At 49.2% G+C, this 27,615-nt stretch overlaps 1 protein-coding gene across 3 annotated transcripts in view; it reads left to right on the top strand.

The window, feature by feature from the left end:
• Window positions 1-693: 693 nt before the first annotated feature.
• Window positions 694-27,615, top strand: part of Ano1 (anoctamin 1) — a 146,781-nt gene continuing 119,859 nt past the window's right edge. Inside the window, exon 1 of one of the 3 annotated variants that reach the window (XM_021166442.2) lies at window positions 694-917. In XM_021166442.2, coding sequence (XP_021022101.1) covers window positions 785-917 — 133 coding nt within the window. In that variant the 5' untranslated portion in view covers window positions 694-784. Of the gene's footprint in view, window positions 921-27,615 lie in introns of all 3 variants that reach the window. The other 2 variants (XM_029480047.1, XM_029480046.1) reach the window with 2 other exon arrangements.

Below are 27,615 nucleotides of genomic sequence, written 5' to 3'. Positions count from 1 at the left end.
TAAATCCTCTTTGCTGCAGTTAATGAGAATCCCCACGTTCCCTTCCACCCTGGGCTATTCTCAACTATCCAGAGTCTTAAGTTCTGCACAGGTGGGGGTTACCCTAAAAGGTACCCTAAAACTCCCTGGATTTTTTCCAGAGGGTGATGGGTCGCATCTATAATCCCAGTATTTGAGAGATGAAGGCAGGAGGATTGTGGCCAGTTTGAGGCCAGCCACAGCAACATAGCATGACCCTCTCTCAAAATCCTCCCCCCTCTCCATATATGTAAAATAAAAATCAAATAGTGAGTGTGATGAACCCCCCCCCCTTTAATCCCAGCTCTGGGGAGACAGAGGCAGGTGAATCTCTGTGAATTCTATGACAGCTAGGGCAGCAAAGTGAGACCCTGACTAAAAATAAAATAAAACACCGCCGCCCCCCACCACCACCGCACTGGCGTTAGTTAGCCTTTTCATCTCTTCCCACAAACTGGCAGAGTGGTCGCCCAGGGTCCTGCGGGTTAGAGGCGGGGCTGGCCCACCCTGTGAGCCTCCCCTGTCCAAGGCTGCTCCCTGGGGCCAAGCTAGAGTTGGGGGCACCTCCCATGCAATGGGGGGCGGGAACAGGGCGGGGCGAGGGCGCGGCTGCAGGTGACCCCGTGACCCCCGGGGCGGAGAACTGGGGGACCCCAGGACCAGAGCGCTGGGGGCGGAGCAGCGCGGTGCAGGCAGCTGGGCTCAACCTTCCTCCCGCCTCTGCCGGTCCCTCTGCTGGACCCAGGGCGTCCGGAGTGAACACATCATGCAGGACGCGCAGGACAGCGATATCGGCCTGGAGGGCTTGACCCGAGAGGGAACCTCTGCGGACCGAGAGTGCCAGCGGGGACCGGAAACAATCGTGCACGAGGCACAGGACGCAGGAACCCCCAACTCAGGTGGTAGGACCTTCCCTGAGCCGCTCTGCAGGAGGAGAGCGCAGGGACTTGGGTGGAGGTTGCAGGGGACATGGACGGAGGGACAGACAGACAGACAGACAGAGAGACATGGTCAGTCGCTGCGCGGGGGTGGGGTGGGAGCTAGTAGTGCCCCCTTGAGGGAACCTGGCATCCCTAGAGGGAGTCTGTAGCATCCTGGAGAGACCCTGTTAGACCCCCGAAGAGGGACCTTGCCTGTCCCCTGGGGGGACTTAGGTCACCTGGTTTCGGACTCCCTCGGAGGCATCCCCAGCTTGCTACATCTAACTGCTCCTGGCAGATGTGAGTCTTCGGATGTTTTTACAGGCACTATTAATACTCTTAATATTTCCGCGCTGTTGTGGAGATTTATTTGGGAAGTAAAGTAACTCGATGACTCGAAGTCATAACGGAAACTGCTGGCAGAGCAGGGAGACAGATGAGGTCGGGAAGCCAGGAGGGGAGGGGGAGTCCTGGCTACTAAGTCATCACCTTGGATGTTTTTATATGAATAATTTTCAAATAAATGACCCAGGAAACGTTTCCTGCATGTTATCCTCCCAGTTCAGAGGTTATTAAATAAACCCAGAGTGGGGTGTCAGGAAGACGTGCACTTGATCACACAGTTGGAGTTTGCTGGGGCTGAGCCCTGGAAAGGATGCTCTCTCTACCGTCACAGCCTCCCTCCCTGTCTTCACTTAGACTCCCATGAAGCAACTTATCCCATGTTCTTTTCAAGACGACCCAATTTGGCTTTTTCAGCATCAAATTAAGGTAGAGGGGCACACCAATACCAGGGTAAGAGCCAGGGCTTCTGCCAAGGCTGGTGCTGGTTGGCCAGACCACTCTATCCCCCTTTCCCTCCCCCTCCAGCTCATATTTCTGTCCTTTTTGCAGCAAACCAAAAATGCCAGCACTGGGCTGGTTCTGGGTGAGCATCTCACTGGGTGCTGGGCACTAGAAGCAGGACTGTGGGTGTTAATCCTCTGACAACTGTAGGCAGTGGGACATGGCCTTTCCCACTCCACAGACTGGAAAACTGAGGCTTCATAGAAGACAGGGTGGCATCACCTGGGTGTAGCTGTTGTGAGGGTCCCCAGACTCCATCTCAGGCAGAGTCTAGATCATGCAGCCAAAATCTGACGAGAGAGCCTTATCTTGGCCTGTGTCTGCCAATCATTGTAGCAGGGAGGCCTGGGCTCTGCTTGCTTCCTGGACGTAGGCCAGGTGGGTCTCAGGTGTGGGCATCTGGGTTTCCTTCTGCAATAGGCTGGGTAGAACAGATTCTGGATGGGCATGGGGGCAGGATGACCACCACATTTGTAGAGGGAATCCCTCCGGTCCATCCCTCTACATCCCAACATTTATTCGGGCCATGTGCCAGGCAGGCTCTTGTCTCTCTGCCACCCTGGGCATCACCAGAGACAGGAGTAAGATCCGAGGACTGGTGGGCCAGCTTTAATATCTGGGTTTACATGGGTGCATGGTCCCACCCCACAGGCATGCAGAAATGCTGGACATGTGTGAGAGTGGGAACAGCTTGGGATAGAATCAGAGACCCGAAGCTGATAGCATTAGCTGGTACAGACTGCAAGGGAACCTCGCACTGCAGGACATAGAGAAGCCCAGTGATCAAGGTTGCTCCGTCGTCGAAGTTTGAGCCTGAGAGGACAACCTCGTGCAGTGCGGTTGTGGAGGACAGGGTGAGCAGGAATGGAGACTCCAGAGCTGGCCTCAGCTCTGAACCTCTGGTTGCCTCCATACCTACTCTGTAACTTATCCTCAAAGCCTAGAGTATTGTGAGAGTGGGCTCAAGCCTGTCACCTGCCTCTTGTCCCCAGCTCTCTTCCCAGTGTGAGTGAGGACTGTCCTCCTGGCCATCTTATTCCCATCCTTCTGAGGGAGGACACAAGCCAGGCAGGGGGAATGTGAAGTGTAACTGCTGTTGGGGCTCCTGGATTGAGGACCTGACAAAGACAGAGGATGGAGCAGGGAGACCCAGACATCCCAGGTGCAGCTTGAGCTGGGTGTGTATCAGGGGGATGGTCAACCAGAAGGCTGGAGCTGTGGAGTCAGCAGAGGCTCTGCAGTGCTTCACTGTGTTGTGCAGATGTGCATGATGCGGATGATGAAGGACACAGGATAGTGGGCAGGGGTACCCTGAAAGCAGAGCCTGAGGCATGGGCACAGGTGTGTGTGAGTGTGTGTGTGTGTGTGTGTGTGTGTGTGTGTGTGTGTGTATGCATGCATGTGTGTGTGTATGCATGCATACATGTGTGTGTGTGTGTATGTGAGAGAGTGTGTGTTTGTGCATGTGTGTGTGTATGTGTGTGCGTGTGTCTATTGTGTGTGCAAACATGTGTGTCAGTGTATGTGTGTCTGTAATGGATCTAGAGTCACTAGATTCAGGGCTGGGCAACTGCAAAGCTAGGGTTATAATGACTGAACTTTGATGGGATGGAGGTAGAGTGGAGCGGATCTTTTGGTTTATTTTTGTCAAGTTGAGATGCAATATATAAGATTTTTCACAACTGTTACAAGTATGCTCACTGCCATCAAACCTTGCCAGGTGTCTTAGTTAGGGTTTCCACTGCTGTGAAGAGACACCATGACTACGGCAACTCTTATAAAGGCAAACATTTAATTGGAGTTGTCTTATAGTTTCAGAGGTTCAGTTCATTCTCATCATGGCAAGAGCATGGTACCATCCAGGCAGACAGGCATGGTGCTGTAGAAGGAGCTGAGAGTTCTGCCTCTTGTTCCAAAGGTGGCCAGGAGAAGACTTAGCAACCTAAGGCAGCTAGGAGAAGGGTCTCCAAGCCCACCCCCATAGTGACACACTTCCTCCAACAACAAGGCCACACCACCTAACAGTGCCACTCCCTGGGCCAAGCATATTCAAACCACCACACCATGTCAAGTAACCACCACCTGACTGTTCTCACCCCACTACTCTGTATATCAGACATAGAATGTGTTTTCTTCCCTGGCTCAAGGAAGAGTAATTCTCCCACTAGTCTATGAACCTGTCCAGAGTCCCACATGTGTCAATGACAATGGCAACCATCTTTGTGCAAACTGTCTGTATAGCCTGTTCTCAGAATGCTTCTCCATTTCTTTTCTGCATGGCAGAGTGATACTCCACTGTACCAAATGTTTTACACAGCCACCATACCACAGCCAGTGGCCCAGGGAGTAGATACCTGGTGTATTTTTACCTTGGAGCTGTCTGCAACAATGCCATAACAGAGAACTCCAGACAACTCTACCCAAGAGCCTGCCCTCAGTTCTTTAGTGTAGCTACCTAAGTGAAATCGCTGGGTCTGACAGCTTTGCCATCTTTAACTTTAAAGAATTACTATTACTGGGCTGAGAGGTGGCTCAGCAGTTAAGAGTAAGTGCCACTCATGTAGAGGACTCAAGTTCAGTTCTCAGCACCCACATCAGATGACTTTCAACCACCTGCATCTCCAGCTTCAGAAGGATTCCATGTTTCTCACCTCCTCAGGCACCGACACTCATACGCACATACCCCACATGGACACACAGGGATATAGCTAAAACTAATAAAATAAATATTTAAAACTTTATTCTTATTATTTTGTTGTTGTTGCTGTTGTTGTTGAGGGTATGTATGATTGTGTCGGTATGCATGCATGCTGCTGCACATGTGTGAAAGACAGAGGACAATTTTGTGGGTTAGTTCTGTCTTTCTACCTTGATGTGTGGGGTCTGGGGCTTGAACTCAGGTTGCCAGGCTTGTGTGACAAGAGCTGTTACCTACTGAGCCATTTCACTGGCCCTCATTCGTTTCTACAGCCACTTCCTTATTTTATATTCCTGTTAGGATGGCACAAGGGTTCCAACATCTCTAACAACATTTGGCATTTATATAATTTTATTTGTTTGAGACAGCAATCCTGAAGGGTGTGATGTGGTCTTGCTTTGAGTTTGTCTGGTAGCTGGTTGCCCTGAGCATCATCAGGCTATCTGTCACCTATCAGCCTTCTATGGAAAAAGGTCTCCCAAAAGACAGTGGGAGCAGACTTACTTCTAAATGTTTGTCTTCTTGTTCTTTTCTAGAGTGTGGATATCAACCTTTATCTATTGTGTGGTTTGCAAATATTTACAGATTATGTCTTCCCCTTCTCCATAATATCCCATGATACACAGAAATCAATTTTCATGGTGTTAGGTTCATCAGTTTAATCAGTTTAGCATCTCTCTCTCTCTCTCTCTCTCTCTCTGCTGGTGTCATTGGCATCATCTCTAAGAACCTACTGCTGGTTGCAAGGTCACAGACTCATCCCAGCCATAAGAGTTTTGTGGGTTTTGTCTTATATTTAGATCATTGATCCAGGTTGAGTTAATGTTTATATATGGGGTATGGAAAGGGCTCAGTATCATCTTTCCTGTGTGACTATCTAGTCATCGAGGCACTGTCTGTCAGATGTGCCACCCTTTGGGGGTTTGCTTTTGAGCATATTACCAACAGTCACAGTCACCAAAGCTGACCCTCAACTTTTGATGAGCATGTGCAATTTATTAGTCTGGGTGTCTAGGTGCTCTGTGGACACTTCCTGGGAGGCCAGAGACACTGAGGATGTGTCTGGTCGGCTTGACAGCAGCCCATGCTCTGTCTTCTCCAGCAGTGAGGAGGCTGGTGCAGACAGCACTCCAGCAAAGCCTTATCCCCCTAGTCTCCAGGTGACCACCGGATGTGGTCAGAAGCTGATGCACTGTGTACGTGGCAGGTTTCCCTACTGTATTATAGTGAAGTAGAGAAAACTGTCTTCCTGCTCTGCAAATGCATACAGAATTCCATTATCATCAAACAGACACCGTGGGGCACAGGGTAACCACCTTCTCAGTAGTAGGGCATGGGATAGCCACCTTGTCAGGAGCAGGGTATGGGCTAGCCACCTTCTCAGGAGGAACAGGGTATGGGGTAGCAACTCTGTAAGGAGCAGGGAATGGGATAGCCACCCTGTCAGGAATAGAGTGTGCCGTATCACAGTTCTGTTCTCCATGTTTATTCCATGGTTTATACTATGCCAAGGACAAGTCTACCCAGCAGAGTAGTGACCCTCATCCCCACCTATGATATGGGGCATGATGAGAGTCAACCTCTATCCTCTTTAGATCCTGTGGCAAACTGGCACTCAGTTATTTCTTCCTACTGTATTGGCCTCTCTGGCCAGACTTGGACCCCAACTGTCTGGACTGGCATCTCACTCATATTTTCTAGTGCTAGCACAGGGTCTGGTCATGGCAGTTCAAAGAAAATCAGATAGATAGATGAATGGAGAGATAGACAGATGGATGAATAGTGGGTAGGTAAATGGCTGGCTGGTTCATAGCTGACTGGCTCACTGGCTAGATAATGTACGTATGTGTGGATGATGGATGGATGGTTAGTGATATATGTAGGTAGATGGACAGTGGATACATGGATAAATGATGGATGAAAAGTGAGAGAATAGATGGATGGATGGGTAGTGAGAAAGTAGATGATGGAAGGAAGGGAAGTGAGTGGATGGATGATGGATGGATGGATGAGTAGATGGATGGATGTGGATAGATGGATGTGGATGGATGAAGGGATGAGTAGATAGATGGGTGGGTTGGTGGATCAAGGATGATTGAGTAGTGAGAATAAAAAAAGGCTGTATGGGAAATGGGTGAGTGGTTGGACGAGTTACAGATGGATGAATGATGACTGAATAACAATGAATGATGGGTGAGTGGATGATGGATGACTGACAGATGGACAGGTGGAGGATCAGGTGGCTGAAAGCAGTGCATTTTGCCTGCTCTTCCTGCCTTGCAAGCCCTTTCTCATCTTAGACTCCCCTAGCACTCAATTGTCAAGTTCTTAATCTTAGGAGACATTTGACAGTCATGGGTTTGTCTTCAGTCAGGGGCTCATTGTTGGCTGCTAGAGAGCAGGGAATGGATTCCAATTCATACAACTAACAGCTGTCTACAGATGCTCTGCAGAGCCCCTGCCTAGCCTGATTCATGGAGGCTTGGGTACAGAGAAGTGAGGCCAGGGGTGAGGGAAGTCTGGAATTCAGCTTGGGCCCCAGATCTGGGGTTGCTGGCTTTGGTGGAAAAGAAAGTTTTCTGTGACTATCTGGCTGCTGCAGGGAGCCACACCCAGAAGGCAGGGCTCACCATGGTCTCCTATCTCTCCCCAGCCCAGCACCCAGCATTGTTCACCATTCCGTCTCCATCATGCCTCGGCCTTTGGTGCCAGGCACACGTGACAGTTTTCATGCTGTGTAATGAATTGCTAAACGCCTTTCCAACCTTCAGAGATCCATTTGATGATGGTCACGTGGCTATTAGGCAGACAAATTACTAGTTTTGTGTGTTTGTCAGTGGGTGGGCTGGGGTGGGTGGGTGTGCCCAGGAGCTGGCTCACCAGTGTTTCCTTTCTTCCTCTATCAGCTCATGGGGGACATTCACTCTCTGTGAGCCTTTTCCCATGGCTCCACTGGGCTCAGGGTTTCCCTTGTACAGCCCAAGCCACAGAACCCCCACGCACCAGGATCCCACCCCACTGGGCCAACAGCTGTGTCCCTATCTGCAGCACACTCTGCTAGGCCCTGGGCATGGTGTGCAAACACAACCTCAGCACCTGACTTTAATCCTTTCCCTATTCACACCCAGGAACAGACTCTACACACACATCCCCTGTGGTTCCTAGTGATTTTAAAACTCGTTCAGTGCAGAAGTCTCTGAAGGGACTGGAGATGTTTATCCACTATTGGCGTGGCCATGAGAGAGCAGATGACACAGGTCACCATTATCATGCTGCTTCCTGGGAGGTGAAGAAGCAGGGCTGGGGGCAGGTCCAGCATAGGTCCAGCCTGTGACTCTTCCTTGCGAACTCAGTGCAGTATCTCTAACCTGAGCCCAGAGGACCCCTTCTCTGCAGCACAGAGTGATCTTCAGGCTCTTCCTAGGGCAGCTCATGAAAGGGTGGGCGTCTGGGCTCTCTTTCCATGGTTCATGCCCCCACTTTCAGACAGGTTCCCTTCTATTTTCCCTTCAGCTCTGTCTACTACATGCTCATGTCAATGTCAGTTATTGCTTGGCCCCATCTGCCCTAGCCTGTCACTACTGAAGTGGCAAGAGGGAAGATGTCAAACAGAGCAAGATGACTCTACCCCTGGCCTTTGCAAGGCTCCTTGAGCCGCCTCTGGTCCTGTCCTGCAGGAGAGCACTCCTGTCTCCCTTCACTGTCTTCCCACAGCTCCTATCCTCTGCATTCAGCCTGCCCTGGCCCGCCATAGCCTGGCCCTCCCCATAGTCTCTGTACATCAGTTCCTCTCCCTGCTCCCACCAGGAGCTCCTCATTCTGCTCTGTGGTCCATCCCCTCCCAGGCTATCTCTGATGCAGAGTGGCCACTCTCTTCAGCACCAGTCTCCTCTCCACAAGCACAGACACGGCTGCTCTGTCATTCTTGTGAGCACTGTACCCACATGGCTGCTCTCAACATGGACAAGTTCCAAAGGACAGGGAGGATCTTTAGCCTCTTACGCTAAAGTTGAATGAGACCCTAACAGGTATTGCCCAGGGGGCGCAGAAAGCCCTTATACAGGGCTTTTTTTTCTCAGAAGACCTCCTAAGGAACTAAGCCACTGTTTTGTTCTTTCTTTGTGATCGATGGTAATAAAGTGGCATTTAGTGACACATCTTCAATTTGGATATTGGTCTATTATTGAAAGGTGTTCCCCCTGATGTTCGAGTGAGAGGACTGGGCAGATAGAGTAATGCATAGATAAATGGATAGATGTGAGTATGGATGAGTGAATGGGTGAATAGGTAGCTGAATAAGTAAACGGGTAGACGGTGGCAGTATGGGAAGATAAGCAGACAGAATGAGTGGGGAGATGGATGTGTGGATGGGAAATATCTGGGTAAATGGATGGATGAGTAAATGAATGAGGGTGGATGGTTAGATGGAGGGGGTAGAGGGATGGAGAGATTAGTGGATGAAATGGATGATTGCATAAATGGTTAAATGGGTAGATAATAGGTCAAAATAATTTGATGGATAGGTGGATGGGCAGACAGATGGATAGATGGGTGGATGGATGGATGGATGGATGGGCAGATGGGGGTGCATGGATAAGTGGATGGATGTGTGGTTAGATAGGTTAAAAGGATGAGTAGATGGTGGGTAGATGGAGAGACTGGTAGGTGAATGTAGAGATGGCTGGAGAAATTGAGTATAATATATGACCTCTATAGACCTAAACATATGCAAATAGAACTGTCTCATTCATGCCTGGAGCAAAATTTTGCACTAGCTCCTGTGTCAAATGCAAATGAGAAAACACACATCGAGACTGGTTTGTGGTTATGTGGTGACAGCACCCCTCATATTGCTTCCGTGCCTGTGGGTGTTCCTGTTTGTTTTCTGTTTCAACTTTTTCCTCCTCAATGACTCTAGATTTGTGGAATTACTGCAAAGGCAATTCAGGAAGTCCTCATGCCCCCACACCCAGGCCAGCATCTCACACTAAAGCAGTCCGTGGCCGATGCTGACATCTGATTGTTTCAGGAGACTGGAGGGTATGGAGATGTGTTTTTCACGCATGTCCCTTCTGGCCCTTTTACTCCTGTTACTTCCCAGAGGCCCAGGGCACATTTACTCAGCCTGATTCCTTGGAGTTCTGTTGACCTGACGGTGTCTCAGGCATCTGTGTATGGCAGCTGCTCAGACATGGGTAGACAATCAATCAGTAGGACCTTCTCCATGTGATTGGCCTGAGACTGTAGGTTTGGGAGAGGAAGGAACAGAAATGAAATGCCATCTCATGCCATCAAGTTGAGGACACACACTGTCAGCATGGTTTCATTTCAGTCAGTGTTGACCATGGTCATGTGGCTGAGGTGTCACCAGGCTTCACTGAAAAGTTTTTGTCTATATTTTGCCATTTTACATAGTAGAAGATTTCACAGATCTTCCCTGACCCCTGTAGCAGGGATAGAGCCCACAGGCTTGGATGCTCCAGGCTAGGCAGGCACTCTGCCACTGAATCATACCCCAGTCTCTCACTGGAGGATTCTACCTAGAGGCTCTACTACTGAGCCAATCTCTCATTGTAGGATTCTAGGTAGGTGCTCTGTCACTGGGTCACTCCCCAGTCCCCTCACTGTGGGAATATAGTTAGAACCCTACCACTGACATACACCCTAGACCCCGTAGAAGGTCGTAGGTCAGAACCATCAATTTAGAAGCTGTTTTCACAGCTGCACCTGTTGTGCTGCTGACAGTTCATTGGGTATATAAATTAAGCAATATCTGATTAAGAATAAAATCAAGCCAAGCAGTGGTGGTACATCCCTTTAATTCTAGCACTCAAGAGGCGGAGGCAGGTGGACCTCTGTGAATTTGTGTCCAGTCTGGTCTACAAAGCAAGTTCCTGCATAGCCAGGACTACACAGAGAAACCCTTGGGGGGGTGGGGAGAAATAAAAAAAAATCTACTTTAGACTCTCACTTGGGCAAAGCTCCACAGAGCTCTACTTGACCTCAGGAGATATCCCAAATTCCCATGAAGGCGTCCCAACTCTTGTCTCAACAAGAGAAATATTTTAAAATGTCGTTGGTTTTAGCAGTAGGCACATCTCTACCCTAAGAGAGCCAGAGAATGTTCTGGAACTTCTACAGAGATTCTTAAATAAGTAGGCCTATTGGAACAACTGGGGTATGGCTCAGTGGCAGCCTTCATGCTTAGAATTCACCAGTAAGTATTCCTAGGGTCAGTGGTTTGGTGACAGAGATGAGACTAGAGTTTAAAATGTTGGCTCTGAATCCAGTGCGTGCTCTCTCTCTCTCTCTCTCTCTCTCTCTCTCTCTCTCTCTCTCTCTCTCTCTCTCTCCTTTCCCCTCCAATCCCTCCCTCCCTCCCTCTCTCCCTCCCTGTCTCTCCCTTCTCTCCTTTACTCCAAATGGGAATTGTCTAGAGTGTATGAGTGGCAGTCCTTAAGTACCCCCAAGGAAGACCTGGAGATCAGCCTTTAAAATAGTCCTGGCCATCTCTCCCATTTTCAAAGAGACACACAGCTCAGTAGCCAGAGGCCATGTGTTAGTCTTTGGAGGAAGTGCACAGAACACCTTGGGCATGGCAATAGCAGGTGGCACATTGGCTACCTGCTGAAGGCCGAGGGTCCTGAGATCTCAGTGGGACATCCAGTTTCCCCCAGACATCCTGGAACAGCTGCTCCCTGGGGTGGGAGTCAACAACTGCAATACAGCTGTGCTTTATAACTGGTACTCTGCAAGGCAGACATTTTAGTGAGACTTACGTCATCATAGCCAAGAGTAGAACAGGGTAGTGTCTCCAGAGCAGACCCCAGACTGGATCACATTGCACAGTCATGCCTGGACTTTAAAATTACATTGTCTGGGACCTAAGAGACAATGGGTCTCTTGTGGTTAAGAATGCTTGCTGCTCTTACAGAGGAACCAGGTTCACTCCCAGCACCCACACAGTAGCTCATGACTGCCTGTAACTCCAGTTTCACTGAATCCAGTGCCCTCTTCTGGTTCCCACAGGCTCCTGAATACACATAGCCACATAAACTCATGCAGACACACACACACACACAGAATAAATGTTTTTAAAATTGTCTTGCTTATTTAACTTTCTTTACTTACTGATTTGTGTGGAAGTCTGAGGACAACCTGCAGAAATCAGTTCTCTCCTTGAACCGCATGGATGGCAGGAACTAACTCAGGTCTCAGACTCGGCAGCAAGTGCCTCACTCACGGAGCCATTACAGGAAAGACCGTAATGTCTGTTTGCTTGTTGTGTAGCCCAGGCAGGCACACTTACTATGTAGCCCAGGTTGGCACACTTACTATGTAGTCCAGGCTGGCTGTGAACTCCAGCTACTCCTGCTCCCCCTCCAACCCCCTCCAGTTGCTGGCATCACAGACAGGTAGCGCCACACCCTCATGTTACCTTGCCTTGTCTTCCTACCCCAAATAAATCCAGGAGCCAGCTTGCCTATGTGAGCAAAGTGTAAGAAAATAGCTCGTGTTAATCACGAAGGAAGGGGTGGGTGAGGGGCTGAGAAGTGGGAGTTGGCCCAAGTAAGGCAGAGCTCACCCTGGGCCCCTTGAAGCCAGAACTGCTGGTCCCACAATGCCTCAGGGCTGTGAAGTGAAAAAAACCCACCCAGTGGCTCCCAGCACTAGATGCCATGTGGTAGCCCCAGGGCTGTTGCTCAGCTCTCTCTACAGACCAGTCCCCAAGTCTCCCAGGGAATGTGTTCCTGGAACTGGATGTGCCCAGTAGACACTCTCAACACCTACCCCTCCCCTTTACAACCTGGAGGTTTGACAGCACAGTGTCATTTCCACACAGTGTCACACCCCGATGTTAAATATATAATTTGATCAATTTAACACAAACCCACGTGTCCTTGTAACCAACAGCAGCTGAGGTAAGGACAATGCCCATGCCCTGGAGACGCCCCCTCTCCTCACTGGGGTATGATGATGCTTTCATATTCTTGAAAGTAGATCCAGTTACACAAGACAAGGGTCTCGTGTCTGATGTCATATCTCCGTGTTTGTCACCTGAGCGTCTCCTTGTCCCTTGCTGGCAGCTGGAGAAATGGCTCAGTGGGTGTAGTCCCTGCCACACATGCATGAGGACCAAAGTTTGGATCCCCGGAAGCCACATAAAAAGCTGAGCTTGGTGTACACCCTGGGGAGATTGAAGACAGCAGGATACCCGGGCCTAAGTGGCTGGTTTAGTGGAGCTTCAGGTTGGGTGAGAGACCTTGTTTCAAAAGCTGAAAGCGGAGAGCGCTGGAGGGAGACTGGATATCAAGCTCCACAGGTATACGCATGCACACATACCNCCCCCCCCCCCACACACACACACGGACCCTGGACTGTGTCCAGTCTAGATTCAGTATGATGACACTGCAGAGAAGGTTTTGAGAGATGCAGGGCTCCATGTCTTAGGAAATCCCCACAGGGGGAAGCCATCGTCCTGGGTCATAAGACAGAAGTGAGTCTGCTCAGAGAACAGCAGCACAGCAGGTCTCATCCGATGGATCCTGAGTTTTGATTTTTATTTTTTTTTTGGCTGTATCACGTCTCTCCTTCTCTGTGTAGATGCCAGGTGGGCTTGTGTGTGGCTGAATGGGTACTTGCTCAGCAATGGTCCTGAGCAGATGGTGCTGGAGGAATGAATGAAGCATCCATGCTGCGCTTTGTTTTCTGTGCTCACAGCCCAGGGCCCATCTTGGGATGGAGCTGCCTGAGTTGACTTTTGTGACAATGGGGATGTAGTGAGATTGGAGGGGGAGCTGCTCTTGTCCACTGTAGACCCTGAGTGGGTGTCTGATATCAGGGTCAGGACTCCAGAGCTCTAGAGAGAAGGGTGAGTGGGCCCCAGAGTGGCCTGGTCAAAGCAAACCCCTTCTCTACCTCTGAGAAGGTTCTGGGTCCTGTGTAACTAGGCCCTGCTTTGCCAAGACCAATTCTTCAGAGGGTCTTTCTGTGGCGTCACAAAGGACCTCCCGTGAGAAGACTCCCATAAGGGTGACTGGGTTTGCTTGTCTAGGACATCAAAGGCTCATCTGAATGAGCTCCAGCAACCACTAAATCCACATGACTTGTTTCTGGAAGTGTCTGCAGGATGCATCATTGTGTGTTAGGGTTCCTGGGAGTAGAGAAGTAGAAGCCCCAGCCTGAGAGAGAAAATTTGTTACAAGCTCTGGATCACCCCGAAGTTGAGTCAGCTCATTGAAAAGCTTAGGGCTAGGGCCATAGCTCAGTTGATAAAGCACTTGCCTGACCATTTTGTAAAACTGCTCCTTTTGGTTGAACCATGACAGATCCCAAAACTACAGCCATTTAGTTTCCAGAGCTAAAGTGATTTGTTCGTCTAGACTCTTACCCTTCTCACCCTCATTGCTGATGTAGAGATGGCCTAACTACAGGCAGGTACCATGGGCTATTCACCAGTCACATTGCATGAAACCCCACCCCTTCCCTGGAAGCCTATACAAGGGACCCTCACTCTGCTTCATGCTTCACTCTGCCTGATTTCTCCTTAAGAACTGGCCATGCTGCAGTCTTTCCATGGTGACAGGGATAGAAGGATGGATGAGAGGGTGAATGGAAGGGTGAATTTGTGGGTGGGTGGGTAGATGGAAGAAAGGGTGGATTAATTGATGGATGGATGGATGAATGGAAGGACTCATGGATGGATGGATGGATGCATGGATGGATGAATGCACTGATGGATACTTGGATGGATGGATGCATGGATGGATAGGGGATGGATTGAAGGATTGGTGGATGGGGGATGGATGCGTGGATGGATGCCTGCATGGATGGGGATGAATGGATTGATGGCTGATAGATGAATGGTGGTTGGGTAGATAGATGGGTAGATGGATGAATGAACATACATTGTATACATATATGATGGATAATGGTGGGTGAATGGATGAATGAATGCATAGGTGATGGTAATGGTAGATGGTGATGGCTATTCTTGGTTGTCAACTTGACCAAATCTGGAATTAAATAAAGCCCAAGTGGCTGGGTACACCAGTGAGGGATTTTTTTCTTAATTAAATTATTTGATGTGGGAAGACCCACCTTTAATCCGGATCTCTTGAGGTAGGAAGACCTCCTTTAATCTAGGCCACACCTTCTGCTGGTAGCCTGTATAAAAGACATGGAAGAGGGAGGCTTCTGTCTGCTTGCCCTTGATCTTGCACATTCCCTCCTTCACTGGCATTAGAGCCTGCTTCTGTGAGGTTTAAGTGTATGCCATAGACTAGCTGAGACATCCAACATCATGGACTTAACAATTGATGGACTAGCTGTACCACACCCTTTAACTTACTCTGCAGACAACACAGGGATTGCATGAGGCTGTTGCTGGCTCTCAGCTCCTATCATGAAACAAGGCTGGACAGCACCTGTCCTGCCTTAAGGCACATCTCTCCCCCTCCCCCTCCTAGTATCTCATATCCAAGAGTTCAACAGGAGACTGATTAGCACCTAGCAGCCCACACCCTGTGGTGGGTGCTCATGGACCAGTGTTCTTGCCACCTTTGACCACCACAGAACTCACTCTAGGGCTCTTTCCTCTGTCTCTATCGCTCACACATGGCTGGGCTAAATCAATGGTGCTAGGCCTCTGTGGAAGGATGGACGGATGATGCTTCTCTGTTACTGTATTTTCGGTGATGTTCATGGAACATCTGGCTTGTTGGCTGTGGGGTAGTGAATAAAGCAGACCCCCTGAATATATGCATGTGTGCACACAAAGAGACAAGGGGAGCCTGCATGGAGTTTATCTTGGTGTGGACAGTCTGTAACTCTTCCCTGACAGGTGTCATCTCGTGATTCATCTTTGAACCCTATGAGGGGCTTCCTTCACCCCTCCCACTTCTCATTGAAGGAAGTACTGAGGTCAAACAGCCTGAAAGTGGTGGTCAGGGTGCAAATCCAAGCAGTGGGCCACATGCTTGCAGCTTCCTGACCCAACTTTCTGAAGGAAGCAATACGAAAACACATGGAGACACAACCTGTGAGTGTCTCTAAGTCTCAGGGTGTCCCTGTTGCTCTGCCTCAGACCACAGGACTGTGAGAGTCATTCCCTGAGATCATTTAGGGCTAGCAGTGGACTTTCCAGTGCTCCCTGGAGGGGGGCTAGCACCTGGGCTAGTGAGACCGACCACACCAGTGCACCAGTTGACAGAATCGACTGCTCCAATGTTTGTGCCGCGAATGTTATACAGCTGACTAGGGATGTAGCTCAGTTGGTAGAGTGCCTGCTTAGCATGCTCAAAGCATCCCCAGCACACATAAACTGCATGGTGGTACACACCTGAATCTCCACACTCAGGAGGCAAAGACAGGAGGGTCTGAAGTTCAAGCTTGCCCTCACCTATGTGATGAGTTAAAGGCCAGTCCCGGCCAAATGTACCCTGTCTCAAAAGATTGACTCCTGGTCATTGGTCATTGGTCATTAGACATCTTCTGAGTGTCCAAAGCTCTGTATTTTACTAACTTGTCACAAAATCTGTGAGGTGAGGAGTTAGATGTTGATGAGGAGATATTATTTTTCTCGTTACATAAGGGGGAAAATCCTAGTTCAGAGAGGTTAAATAACATAGCAAAGGTCACACAGCATTTGTTAATCTGTCAGAATGTAAAGCCTTTCTCTACAGCTTAACTAGGGGGAGGTAGTGTGTGTTAAAACGTCAATGAAAAAGGAAAGCGCTTGTTGGTCCACTGTCCTGGATCATTTCAGGGCACGTCTGTGAGAAATTCCTGTGGACTGAAGTCTACAGTCAGCCAAGCATGGCCTCATTGTGGACCTGCATATTTTTGGTGTGAGGTGGGTTATATTTGTTTCTTTTTTGATGAACAGCAAAATGAGATTTCTATAAATAAAGCAGTAGCTTTCCCCATGCCTGTGTTACAAGTGAGTAGGCCAATCCTGTGCACTTATGTCAGCTCTGAAGACTTCAAAACAGAAAGTTCTGGCTGGGTGGTAGTGGTGTACATCTTAGTCCCAGGACTTGGGAGGCAGAGGCAGGTGAATCTCTGTGAGTTCAAGACCAGCCTAGTCTACCAAGTGAAATCCTGTCTTAAAAAAAAAAACAGGAAAGAAAGAAAAAGAAAGGAAGGAAGGAGAGACAGAGAGAGAGAGAGAGAGAGAGAGAGAGAGAGAGAGAGAGAGAGAAGGAAGGAAGGAAGGAAGGAAGGAAGGAAGGAAGGAAGGAAGGAAGGAAGAAAGAAAGAGAAAGAAAGAGAGAAAGAAGGAAAGAAAGAAAGAAGAACGTTCCCCTGAGCAGTTCAAAGGGACATCTGGCCTCTGGGCTGCAGTCCTTTGGGAGGGACCCCTGCATGACTCTGGACTTCTTGCAGGGAGCCAGCGAGCCAGCACTCACCCATCCAGCACCCACCCATCCTGCCAGGGGAGACAATGCACATGCCTGTGAAAGCAGTTTCTCTCTTAACCTTGTGTGGCCTTGCTGGAATAGGTGTCCCCTTATTGGAGAAAGTATGTCACTAGAGGCTTTGAGGTCTCAGAAACTCAAGCCTGGCCAGTGTCTCACTCTCTCCCTGCTGCCTGGATCCAGATGTAGAGTCCTCAGCTACCTTTCCAGTACTGTGTTTACCTGCACTCCACCATGCTTCCCTCCGTGAAAATAATGAACTGAATCTCTAAAATATAGCCAGCCCCAGTAAAATGTTTTCCTTTATAAGAGTTGTGGTGTCTTGTCTCTTCATAGAATAAACCTCTAAGACAACCATCCTTTTCTACTTTAGAAGACCATGTATAGGTCTTCTATAGAAAAACGTCTATCTGGGGTCGGGATTAATTACTTTCCTGCTGCTGTTATAGAACACCCTGACAAAAAGTAACTTGGGGGAGAGGGTTTATTCTGCCTCACAGTCCCAAGGGAACACAGTCTATCATGGCGGGAAAGTTGTGGTTGCAGGAAGATGAGGATGGGTAGGCAGTCAGGAAGCAGACTGGTCAGTCACATCTCATATCCGCACAGGAAGCAGAGGGCTGACTGGAAGTGGGGTGAGGCAATAAATCTTCAAAGCCTACCCCATTCCCTGCAATATACTTCTTCCCCCAAGGCTCTAGCCCTAGAGTTTCCTTAGCACCCCTCAATGTACCAACTGCTGGGGACCAAGTGTTACGCACCTGTGCCTATGGGAGACATTTCTCATGATAACACCCCCAGAGTCCCTTGCTTGTTGTTGATCTCAGACTTGGTATCGTGGTTGTGTTCTGGATTTCGACCCCTTGTGGGTCACAGGGTTCCAGAGGGTTTTCTCTGGGCTGCAGATGGTCTCTTTGTCATCCAGAGGTTTTGAGTTTGATGAAGCCCTGTTTACCAGGCTTAACTTCTGGTGTCAGATTTCAGAAAACACCTGAATATTGCCTTTGTGCCTGAGTTTGGTAGCTTCAATCTGACATTTGGTGCTTGAACCATTTGGAGTCTGCTTTTTATATGCAGTCTCAGGTAGGTATGTATGACAGTCCATCTTCACTGTCAGCCTGGATGCTTTTGGAATCACTAGGGCAGTGGTTCTCAACCTTCCTAATGCTGCAACCTTTAAATACAATTTTTCATGTTATAGTGACCTCCCCCAACCCATAAATTACTTCTGTTGTTACTTCACAACTGATTCATAATGGCCACTGTTCTGAGCTGTAATATCAATATCTGATATACAGGAAATCTGATAATCAACCCTTGTGGGGGTCGAGACCCAAAGGTTGAGAACTACTGACCTAGGCGCCATCCCTCTTGCCCTGCCTGTAAGGGAAATTGAGGGAAGAATGTGGGAGGCAGCAACCTGTGGACTGGGCTCAGCATTCACCTCGTCTGCATCCTGACTGGGGATGGGACCCGATGCTTTCTTTACACTCCTGCCACCATGACCTCACAACCATGGTGGACTAAAACTTTCCTGAGTCAGTTGCTTTGTTGGGTTCTTTGTTGCAACAAGGAGCGAGACACAGACTCAGTATCATTGCCCTGCACACAAACAAGCAGCTGTCTCTGGCACTATATGGCGGACAGTCTTTCCTGGCAGGTGGCTGAATGAGTACCTTTCGGGGTCTCTGCTTGGCTTGGTCAAGGTCCCTGTCTTAATGCCAGGGCTATAGGGTTATGCTATTCTTTTTTTCCCTTTCTCCCTCCTCCTCCTCCTCCTCCTCTTCTTCTTCCTCCTCTTCCTCCTCCTCCTCTTCTTCTTCCTCCTCTTCCTCCTCCTCCTCTTCTTCCTCCTCTTCCTCCTTCTCCTCTTCCTCTCCTTCTTCCTCCTTCTCCTCTTCCTCTCCTTCTTCCTCTTCCTCCTTCTGGCTGGTTGGTTGATTTTTTTTTTTTGAGACAGGATCTCACTGTGTAGCACTGGCTAGATTTGAACTCGTTATGTAAACCAGGCTGGCCCCCTAGTCACAGAGATCCACCTGCCTCTGCTTCCCAAATACTGGGCTTAAAGATATATGAGACCACACATGGCTTTCTTCTTTTATAAAGATGTGATTATTCATTTTCTCTTGAGAGTGCACACCTTACACTACATCAATTTTGTATCTCTGTGTGAGCTCAAGCATGTGTGTGTGCATGTGCTTGTGCGTGTGCATGTGTGTGTGTGTTTGTGTAAACCTAGAGACTTGCTCATAGTAAGCAACCTGAGCTGCCAGGGGAAGCTCTTTCTATCTAGTTTTGGACAAACTATCCTTTCTGCTTAGTAGTGCTTGGTGGTCCAGAGACCTGGTGGATGTGGAGTCCGCATCCTCTGTATCTAAGTGGAGGACATCAATGAAGCAGTGCTCAAAGTGGCTCAGTGCCATCAGTGCCATGACAGAAGAGCATTCCTCACAGAATTAGTGTGTCCTGGGAGCCTGCAGGGACCAGGTACCTCAGCGCTTCCCACATGTACCCTGGATGTTGAAAGAGGAAGGTGTGTCCTGGGCAGGTTGGGTGATTTGTGGTAACACAGCAGGACTCTCTCCCCTGAGGAACAGTGGAGCAGCCATCAGTGCCCCAGAGTAGGAACCATGACATCCCAGCAGCCCAGATGAGGCCACACACATACCTGTAAACTCATACAGGAGCCACTACCTAGAGGACTTTTGTTGGTACCCCCAGAGCTCCTTTAGTGCTTACAAGATGATCAGTATTCTGAAATTCTCCATCTTCACTGGGGCACTGGGCAGAGGGGTGCAGAGGACTCTCTTCAGTGGAGGGGTGCCGGTTGGGAGCAGGAAGCTGAGAATGGGGCCTGAGAAGGGTCTTAGTGGCACGAACAGCCTCCTAGAGTTCTACCATGGCAACGGAGACAGTCAACACAGCAGGTGTGATGGCCTTCAGCCTCCTTGTTCTTCCCATACTGAAAGCTATTTCCTCCTGACATCCCTGTCTTGGCCACCCCTCTTGCTTCTTGGCACAGTTCCTCGGGAGGGCTTCAGGGCCAGCCCTACCCTGCAGTGTGGGGACGCCCTGAGTCCCTCCTTCTTGTTAAGTCCCCTGTTTATTACCATTTGCAGGTCTGGCCAGCCCACAGAGGCGCCTGTGCTAGGATATGGGACTTTCTGGGGTGGGGACTGTCTGCTTAGTTCTCCACTGCACTTCCAGTGCCTGGGTGGAAATCTGCACAGAGTAAGCACCCTATAAAAGCAGAATGAATGTTTAGGGTCACACTGGGTGTCTTGAGCCATGGGGAAGGGGGTAGTGTGTGGGAAGAATCAGGGCCTTCCAGAGGAAGCGTAGGCCTCCCCCTAACAATGCACTGGGTGAAAAGGAGTTGGTCAGATAGAAAGGGGAGGAGATGTTGGACTGATGGAACAGTATGTGAGGCCTTAGGAAGGTAGAGATTGGAGAGGAAGGGAGGAAAAGACAGTGTGGGTTGAACTGTCAGGGCAAAGCCTGGTGAGTGGCTAGAAAGACAGTCTCATAAAGTGGGTGAGGTGCTGGGGCCTACCCACCCTGTCTATCTGACCCTGAAGTTTATGGACTATCCCTTGGGAGCTACTGCAGATGTCACCCCACCATACACAGTAACAGCTGCCCACATGCTTCGGACTTGCCATCGAGATTGCCACCCTGACACTCAGGAAGTGTCTTTCAGTCACCTCCGAGAACTGGTTTCCTCCATTCCAGGCAGCCTGAGGCCTTGGCTGACATTCTGGGACAGTATGCCGTTAGTGTTTTCTAGGGGTTTCCAAACCTTAGCACTTAAAAAACATAAATATTTAAAGAACTCCCCATCCAGCCATCGGTGGAAACCTCAACAGCCTGTTCTTAGACCATCCCCTGAGGCTTGGCAGGGTATGGATGCTGGCCTGGACACACAGTGCTCACTCCTTGGTGAGGGTGCTGTCTAAATGCACGGGGCTGAAGATGTTGACTCAGAATTGGTAGTCACCCATGCCCATCTGATTTTAAATCTATCCACTTATTCTTCCAGCCAACCATCTACCCATCCACATGCTCATTTTTCTACTCTTGCATTTGTCCATTCCCCATGCATCCTTTCATCCATTCATCCCCCAGCCATCCACTCAACCACTCATCTACCCATCCCTTATCCATCTATCCTTTATCCATCCATCCACCATCTTACCATCCACCTATCTCCCATCTACCTATACCCACCTATCCACCGGTCCATCCATCCATTCATCTATCTATCACCACCCACCCACCTACCATCCATCTATCCACATGTCTCTTAGCCAGCCAGCCTGTAATGCATACGGCCATCCATCCCCCATTTATCTACCCACCTAAACTACCTTCACAAAAAACACAAGCTCATTGACCCCCACACTCATATATCTACCATCCTGTGCACCCACCCACCCATCTACGTGTTCACCCACCCCCACCATACACCCATGCTCCCACCTACCCTTCTACTCATCTACTTTTCCATCTATGTGTTGATCTGTTTATCTATCTACTCATCCATCCATCATCCACTTGGCCTGAACACAGTGACCAGTTCTATGGGGAGAGCAATCAGCAGGCTGCCTTACTTTGTTTACTTCCTCTTGTGTCAGGCATCAGGAAGGACAGAAGGTTTACACCAGAGGTGTGACTCATGCTGGTCAGAACAGCCTCAAGCGGGCATCTTTAAGACAGGCACTCTTAATCAAATGCAGAGCTCATGAATATCTCCAGTTTTTCTAGCCAACTTGCTCTGGGGACCCTATCTCCCACTTCTGAAGAGATGCAAGCTGCCACGCTCTCCCGGCATTTATGAGAACTGGGGATCTGAACTCTGCTCTTCTTGCTTTCATGGCAAGCTCTTTACCCAGTGAGTCATCTTCCCAGTCCCATATTTGACTTTCAGAAGAAAGTTTTGTTTGTAATATGCAGGCTGAGAAGAGTATAAGCTCCCTAAATGCTTGCAGATAGGTCTTCTCAGCAAAGATGGGTCTGCCCAGTGCAGGTAATACCTGACAGAGGATGGTCACCATTGACACACATCCAGGGTCCTCTGCAGTGGCTTCCTGGGCTTCAGTTCCTATCAGCTCAACCAAGCACATGCCGGCTCACCCCAACCTTGCTCACAGAGTTGTTCTTCATTGGTCTATCTTCAGACAGGCCTGACAGGAAAAATTTCAGTAGCCTTTATCATAGACTGAAAATAGATTTGGTCACCTCTGTCACCCATCTTAGACCCTTGAATAGTCTAGCACAAGGTACTGGATACTATTTAGAATAGGACCAATAGTCCTGGGACTATTTAGAATGGGTAAACTGTCTAGTTCTCTGTGTGACTCAATGGCAGAGCATATTTGGTCTTTTCCTACTCCCCAACCAGTTGCAGCAGAGACCTGGAGGCCTCCATGGGGAGAGAAGCATGGTCCTGGCTACTATGCCCCAGTCCCTTGCCTGATCCACAGCAAAGTGGGGGTGGACGCCACGGGGCAGGAGCCTGTCTTGGCAGGCTGTAAGGATCAGAATGTATCATTTAGGCTGGTGTAGACCCATCAAGCTAAGTCTTTTGAAGAATTTTTCTGGTATAATGAGAGCATCTTCCCAAAGGAACACACACACCTAGGATAACAATATCGAGACACTAGGGTCTCTGGCCAGCTCTCTGGGGAGCACTTCCTGTCTGTAGGAAGCCCTCTGACCCCTCCTTCCTGGCCACTTGATGTTCTTGTCGTTGGGACATATATTCATACTCAGTGTTGTACCTACCCTGCAGCCTGCTGTCTGGCAGAGGCACAGTCAACTGTTCCTCAGCTCTGGACACAAATCATCTTCCTCCCAGAAGGCTCTTTGAAACCTCCTCCAATCCACGTCAAGACGAATGCACCCTTTCTGTGGGCTGTGATTCCCCAATAAGTGGGGAGTAGCTTTTTCAACTTTGAAAAAGTTCAACTTTCAACCCAGCTACCCAGCTACCATCACAGACCATGTCCTATGGGCCACTTTCACTTGGTCCCTACACTTAAAGTATCATCCAGATAGATCTCAAAGAACCCTTTCTGACAGCCTGCTATCAAACAGATGCCCAGGGACACCAGGCTGGGTAAGGAGATGCCGGAGTGGATACTGGAAGTTTCTCTATCAAGCCGTATCTAAGCAGAAGCCCAGGGGCAGAAGTTAAACCAACACAGGACCAATCACATGTCTCCAGGCATCAATAGTTTTGCAAAAATAAGAACAAGCCGCCCCCAAGCCAGGCAATAAGCACCATCACTATCCTTGAGCGGCTATCATCAATGTCCAGTATTCTGCCACTCTTGGCTCTGGCAGAGATCTGATGCCAAGATATCACCAAGGAAACTGGAGTCCATTTTCCAGAGAAATAAAGGGACTTGCCTAACCAAAGGCACTCAGTCACTCAGGCTGGGTGGGGTGTGACCTTCCCCTTTCCAGAGGCCAAACAATCCCACTCATCTTTCCCTGCAGAATTGATCCGGGAAAGGAAGGCCACTGACCTGAAGAAGGATCCCGGAAGCTGACAGAACGTTGGAACATGCCACATGTATCTGTCCCACATAAGGCTAACCTCCTCATTGGTTCAGTATTGGTGTGGCCTTACTGTGTGCTGGGGACCCCAGTGGCCTCAAGTCAAATCCCTGCTCTGACCCACATTCCAGCCCCACCCTCATCTTTTTCTTTTGTAAGCTATATATAAATTTCAGTTTTTAGAATGAGGAGGGTTATTTTTAGCTCTGTTAAAAGGAATAAACAGAGACAGAATGGAAAATAAAGTATATTTTTAAAAAAAAGCCAAGGGCTGGGTTCGCAATCTCCCCGGAACCTGGGTCCATTTAAAACAGGCTTGTTATTTTTAATACGTCTGCTTCCTCAGCCTCCTCCATTTTCCCATGTTAATCGCCTGAGACACACCATCAGGAAGACTCGTTAAACACTGGTCAATGGCTGAGGGAGGTCCAGGAGCCACCCCACACCCAGGGGGGCTCCAAAGATGGAAGCAAGAGTCAGCGATGCCCAACCTCTCCACGTGAGCCCTGTGTGTCCGGACTGGCTAGGAGCGCCTTGGCTCCCGGCACCATGGCCACCAATGTCAAGAGCGTGTGAACTGACTCCAGAGGAATACATGGAGAGTTTGAAACTCCAGCTGCAGTCCCATGAGGGCTTGCTTCCCAAATGCCAACTGTCAGAGAAAAGTAGCTGACCATCTTTCCTGCACTCTTTCCTTAACATCTTCCTTCCAGGGGCACCCCCTCAGCCCTGGCCCAGAGAGCGAGGCCAGGGATGTATCACAGTGGCCTTAGATGAAGGGGTGCTCTCCTGCTAGGACTTGGTAAGATAGGTTCATTTGTTCCCTTTAACCTGTTTATTTTAATGGAAGACACTCAGTGGGACAAGGCCATAGCCTGGCCTCTTTGCTGCTGACCCCTGACCCCTCCCCAGGGCACCCAGCATGTGGCCAGTAAACAGCTAGAGATCTGGATGGACTACCTGGCCCAGGCTCTTTCCTCATGTGCAAATATATTCACATTAGCCAACGTGCCAGGCAGAGAGACACCTAGAGCCTATGAATATCTTAGATTGTACTTTGGGAAAGACATAATGTCAGAAGTGTCCCTGACAATAAGCTGACCAGAGCTGGGAAGTGGCCCTAGACTGTAGGTGACCTGGTGTCATTACAAGGTCCCTTGTGAGGAAGCGGAGGCAAGAAGGCCATAGTCAGAAGGCAGAGGTGGAGACAGAGCCAGTGGAGGGATGCATTTGCCTTGAAGATGGGTGAAAGCTTGCATGTCACAGCAGTTCCCCTAGAGTAGGAAAGGAACAGAAAGTGATCCCTGACCCAGACACACTTTGGCTTTAGCCCACGGACAATCCAGAATGTGAGAGAACCTTGTATTGCTCTAAGTTACTAAGCATCTGGCAATTCGTTACAGTGCAATAGGACATTAGGAACTGGAAAAGACCACACTAAATGCTTTGACGTTCGATTAGGGTCCAGCAGATATTTTGAGCATGTGTTGTCTCAGTGTAGACCCCCTTCCCAGGAACACGGCATGTCACACGTCAGATTCAGCCTCTATCCCTCAGAGCCCAGTTACACCAAGGCCAGGGTTCCCTACAGCACACCTCGGCAGAGGCCTCTCCAAGAGGATTGTGCAGAGTCAGCCTCCCAGATTCAGATGACCCTGGACCTTTATGTGGGGCTGGGGGTCACTTCCTTTCCTCTCAGAGCTGGGGTTGGGTCTGGCAGATGCAATGGCAAAGAATTCGCAATGTTGGCTTTGGTTCTGTTCTGGATTTGAAGTGGATGTTACATGCTCAGACTCAGAGACGACCATGCAGGAAGAGCTCGGCTTATTTTAAGAAAAGTCAAATATTTAAACTATCACTACATGGCTTAAAATAATGAGGGTGCTCTGCTAATGAATTCACATAAAACTTTATTTCCCAGAATCCATTCGGGAGAGTGCCTGTGTCAGGCCAGGCTGTCAGGCAGTCAGTGGCTCAGTGTGGGATTGGACAGGGGCTCATATCAGACACACTCCTGGAGATGTGAGTGGGTCAGTGGGATCCACCCACTCTGTTCTCTGGAGCGTGGATTGTAAATAACAAAACAAAACAAAGAAAAACTGGGTCTGCTTGTGCACTCCTGTGATCCAAACACTTGGATACTGGAGGCAAGGAGAACAGAAGTTCAAAGCCAGCCTGGTCTAAATAGTGAAGCTAGCCTGGGCTATACAAGACTATCTAAAGACAAACAAACCAATGCAAATTAAACTAGCTTCAGGCACAGCTGGATCCAGGGGTCCAACATAGCCAGAGTTCCATCTGTGACCTTCTCTACACTCTGCTGCCCTTGGGCTAGGCTCACCCTCAGGAGGCAGCTCTTGGTCCCCACTATGATTGATCCCAGTCTGTAGAAAGCACCACCCCAGGCCCCTGTGATGGAGTTCCATGGTTACTGTCCATTGTCTAGACGTGTGTCTGTTGTCATCCCAAAAGAGATGATGGCTGCTTAGACTATGTTTGTCTATAACCGACCAGAAGTAGAGCCCATGGGCTCCGGAACAGTATGCTTTCTGTTTCTGAGATCTGGGGCCACAACTTGACTGGAGTTTTTTCAGGAACCATGAATCCTAGCACCCACTTCTGACCTTGAGGAGACCCTTCTAATCCTTCTGACCTTTGACCATCAGGCATGACCATGGTGCACAGACAGTCATGAAGGCAGAACACTCATGTACACATAATAGTAAAATACTTTTTTTTAAGTCAGGGAGGAACTATTGAGCAGAGGAATCCCAAGGCTAAGAGAACCCACAGAGCCCAAACTTGCAGTCTACTGTGGGGCACCAGATCCTGCCAGGGACTCTCAGAGCTCCTTCTATCTCTACCTTTGCAACTGCTTCTGGTATTGGGGCTGACTGTCCCACTGTTCACAGAGGAGGAGGAGACTGAGACCCAAGTCCTTGCCCACCCATGTCCTGGCATCTTGTCCTGGATGGTTACTGCACACAGAGTTCTAGGATCATCCAGAAGTCTGGATGGGCCTGGGGTTCACTGCCTAAGCTGGCACCTTCAACAGAAGCACCACTGTCATGACCACCAGACTGCCTTGTGCTCCTGTGTAGCTTGCTTTTTTGTCCGCTTCTCTCAGCTTCACTATATACAACAATCTAGTAAACTGCCTGTAGCAGCAGGCTTCCTGTAAATGGCCTGTGGGCTGCTGAGGTGGGACTCCATTTCCCACCCAGCATGCAACAGGCTGCAGCCTGTGAGCCTGGAAACATGGGGAAGGGGCATGGACAGGGTCTCTGCCAGGTATGCATGCTACTGGAGACTCAGAACATGAGCATTTCCCGCAGTGAGAAATGTGTGTGTTCTGTGGTTGCCTGTGAGCCTACACTGTTAGCCACCCACCCCCAACACTCTGTTAGGAACATCTTCATAGCCCAGTCGCGAGCCCATCCTGAGAGCCCTAGTCTGGGTAGCATTGTTTGTGCATTTATATAGTTTTATGTCATTAGGGTTGGAAGCCTCTGTATTTTTTTATTCATATTTAAAATAATTGAGTTAAATATACCCATGGGCTTTTTTTTTCTTTTAAAGCATCTCTTTTTCATTGCTCTTAAGAGAAACTATACCCAGTGAGCGAACGTGGTTTAGGGGGTGGAGTGTTCTCCTAGGGTGCACAAAGCTCTGCGCATGCTAGTTCCACACCAGGACCTCATAAACCAGGCATGGTGGTGCTTGCCGGCTCTCTCAGCACTCAGGAGGTACAGGCAGGAAGATCAGGCATTCAAAGTTATCCTCAGATACACAGTGATTTTGAAACTAGCCTGGGCTAAATGAGACCCTGTCTTTAAACAAAAACCCACAAAGCAAGCATAAGCACATTGACAGGGCTGTCACACATTTGTACCAATATTGATAACCGCCCACAAGTGGCAGAAGGTGCTGGGACACTGGCCTTGGTGACCATGACCTTGTGTGTCATCTTGTTCCCAGAATAACTGAGCTAGGATAGAAGGCAGGTGTGTGTCCTGGGCATGCAAGTATGTGTGAGCATGTGCTGTGTGTCTTAGATCCTCTGGGCTGGCCATGCCTTACCTAGAAGTTTTTGGTGGGATCCAGAATGTAACTCATATGTAAATCCTCCCCTGGTGCAGTGACTTGAGTAGAG

Source organism: Mus caroli, chromosome 7 (genome assembly GCF_900094665.2).
Source record: "Mus caroli chromosome 7, CAROLI_EIJ_v1.1, whole genome shotgun sequence".
Taxonomy (NCBI): domain Eukaryota; kingdom Metazoa; phylum Chordata; class Mammalia; order Rodentia; family Muridae; genus Mus; species Mus caroli.
This window is presented reverse-complemented; position numbering and strand designations above follow the sequence as displayed.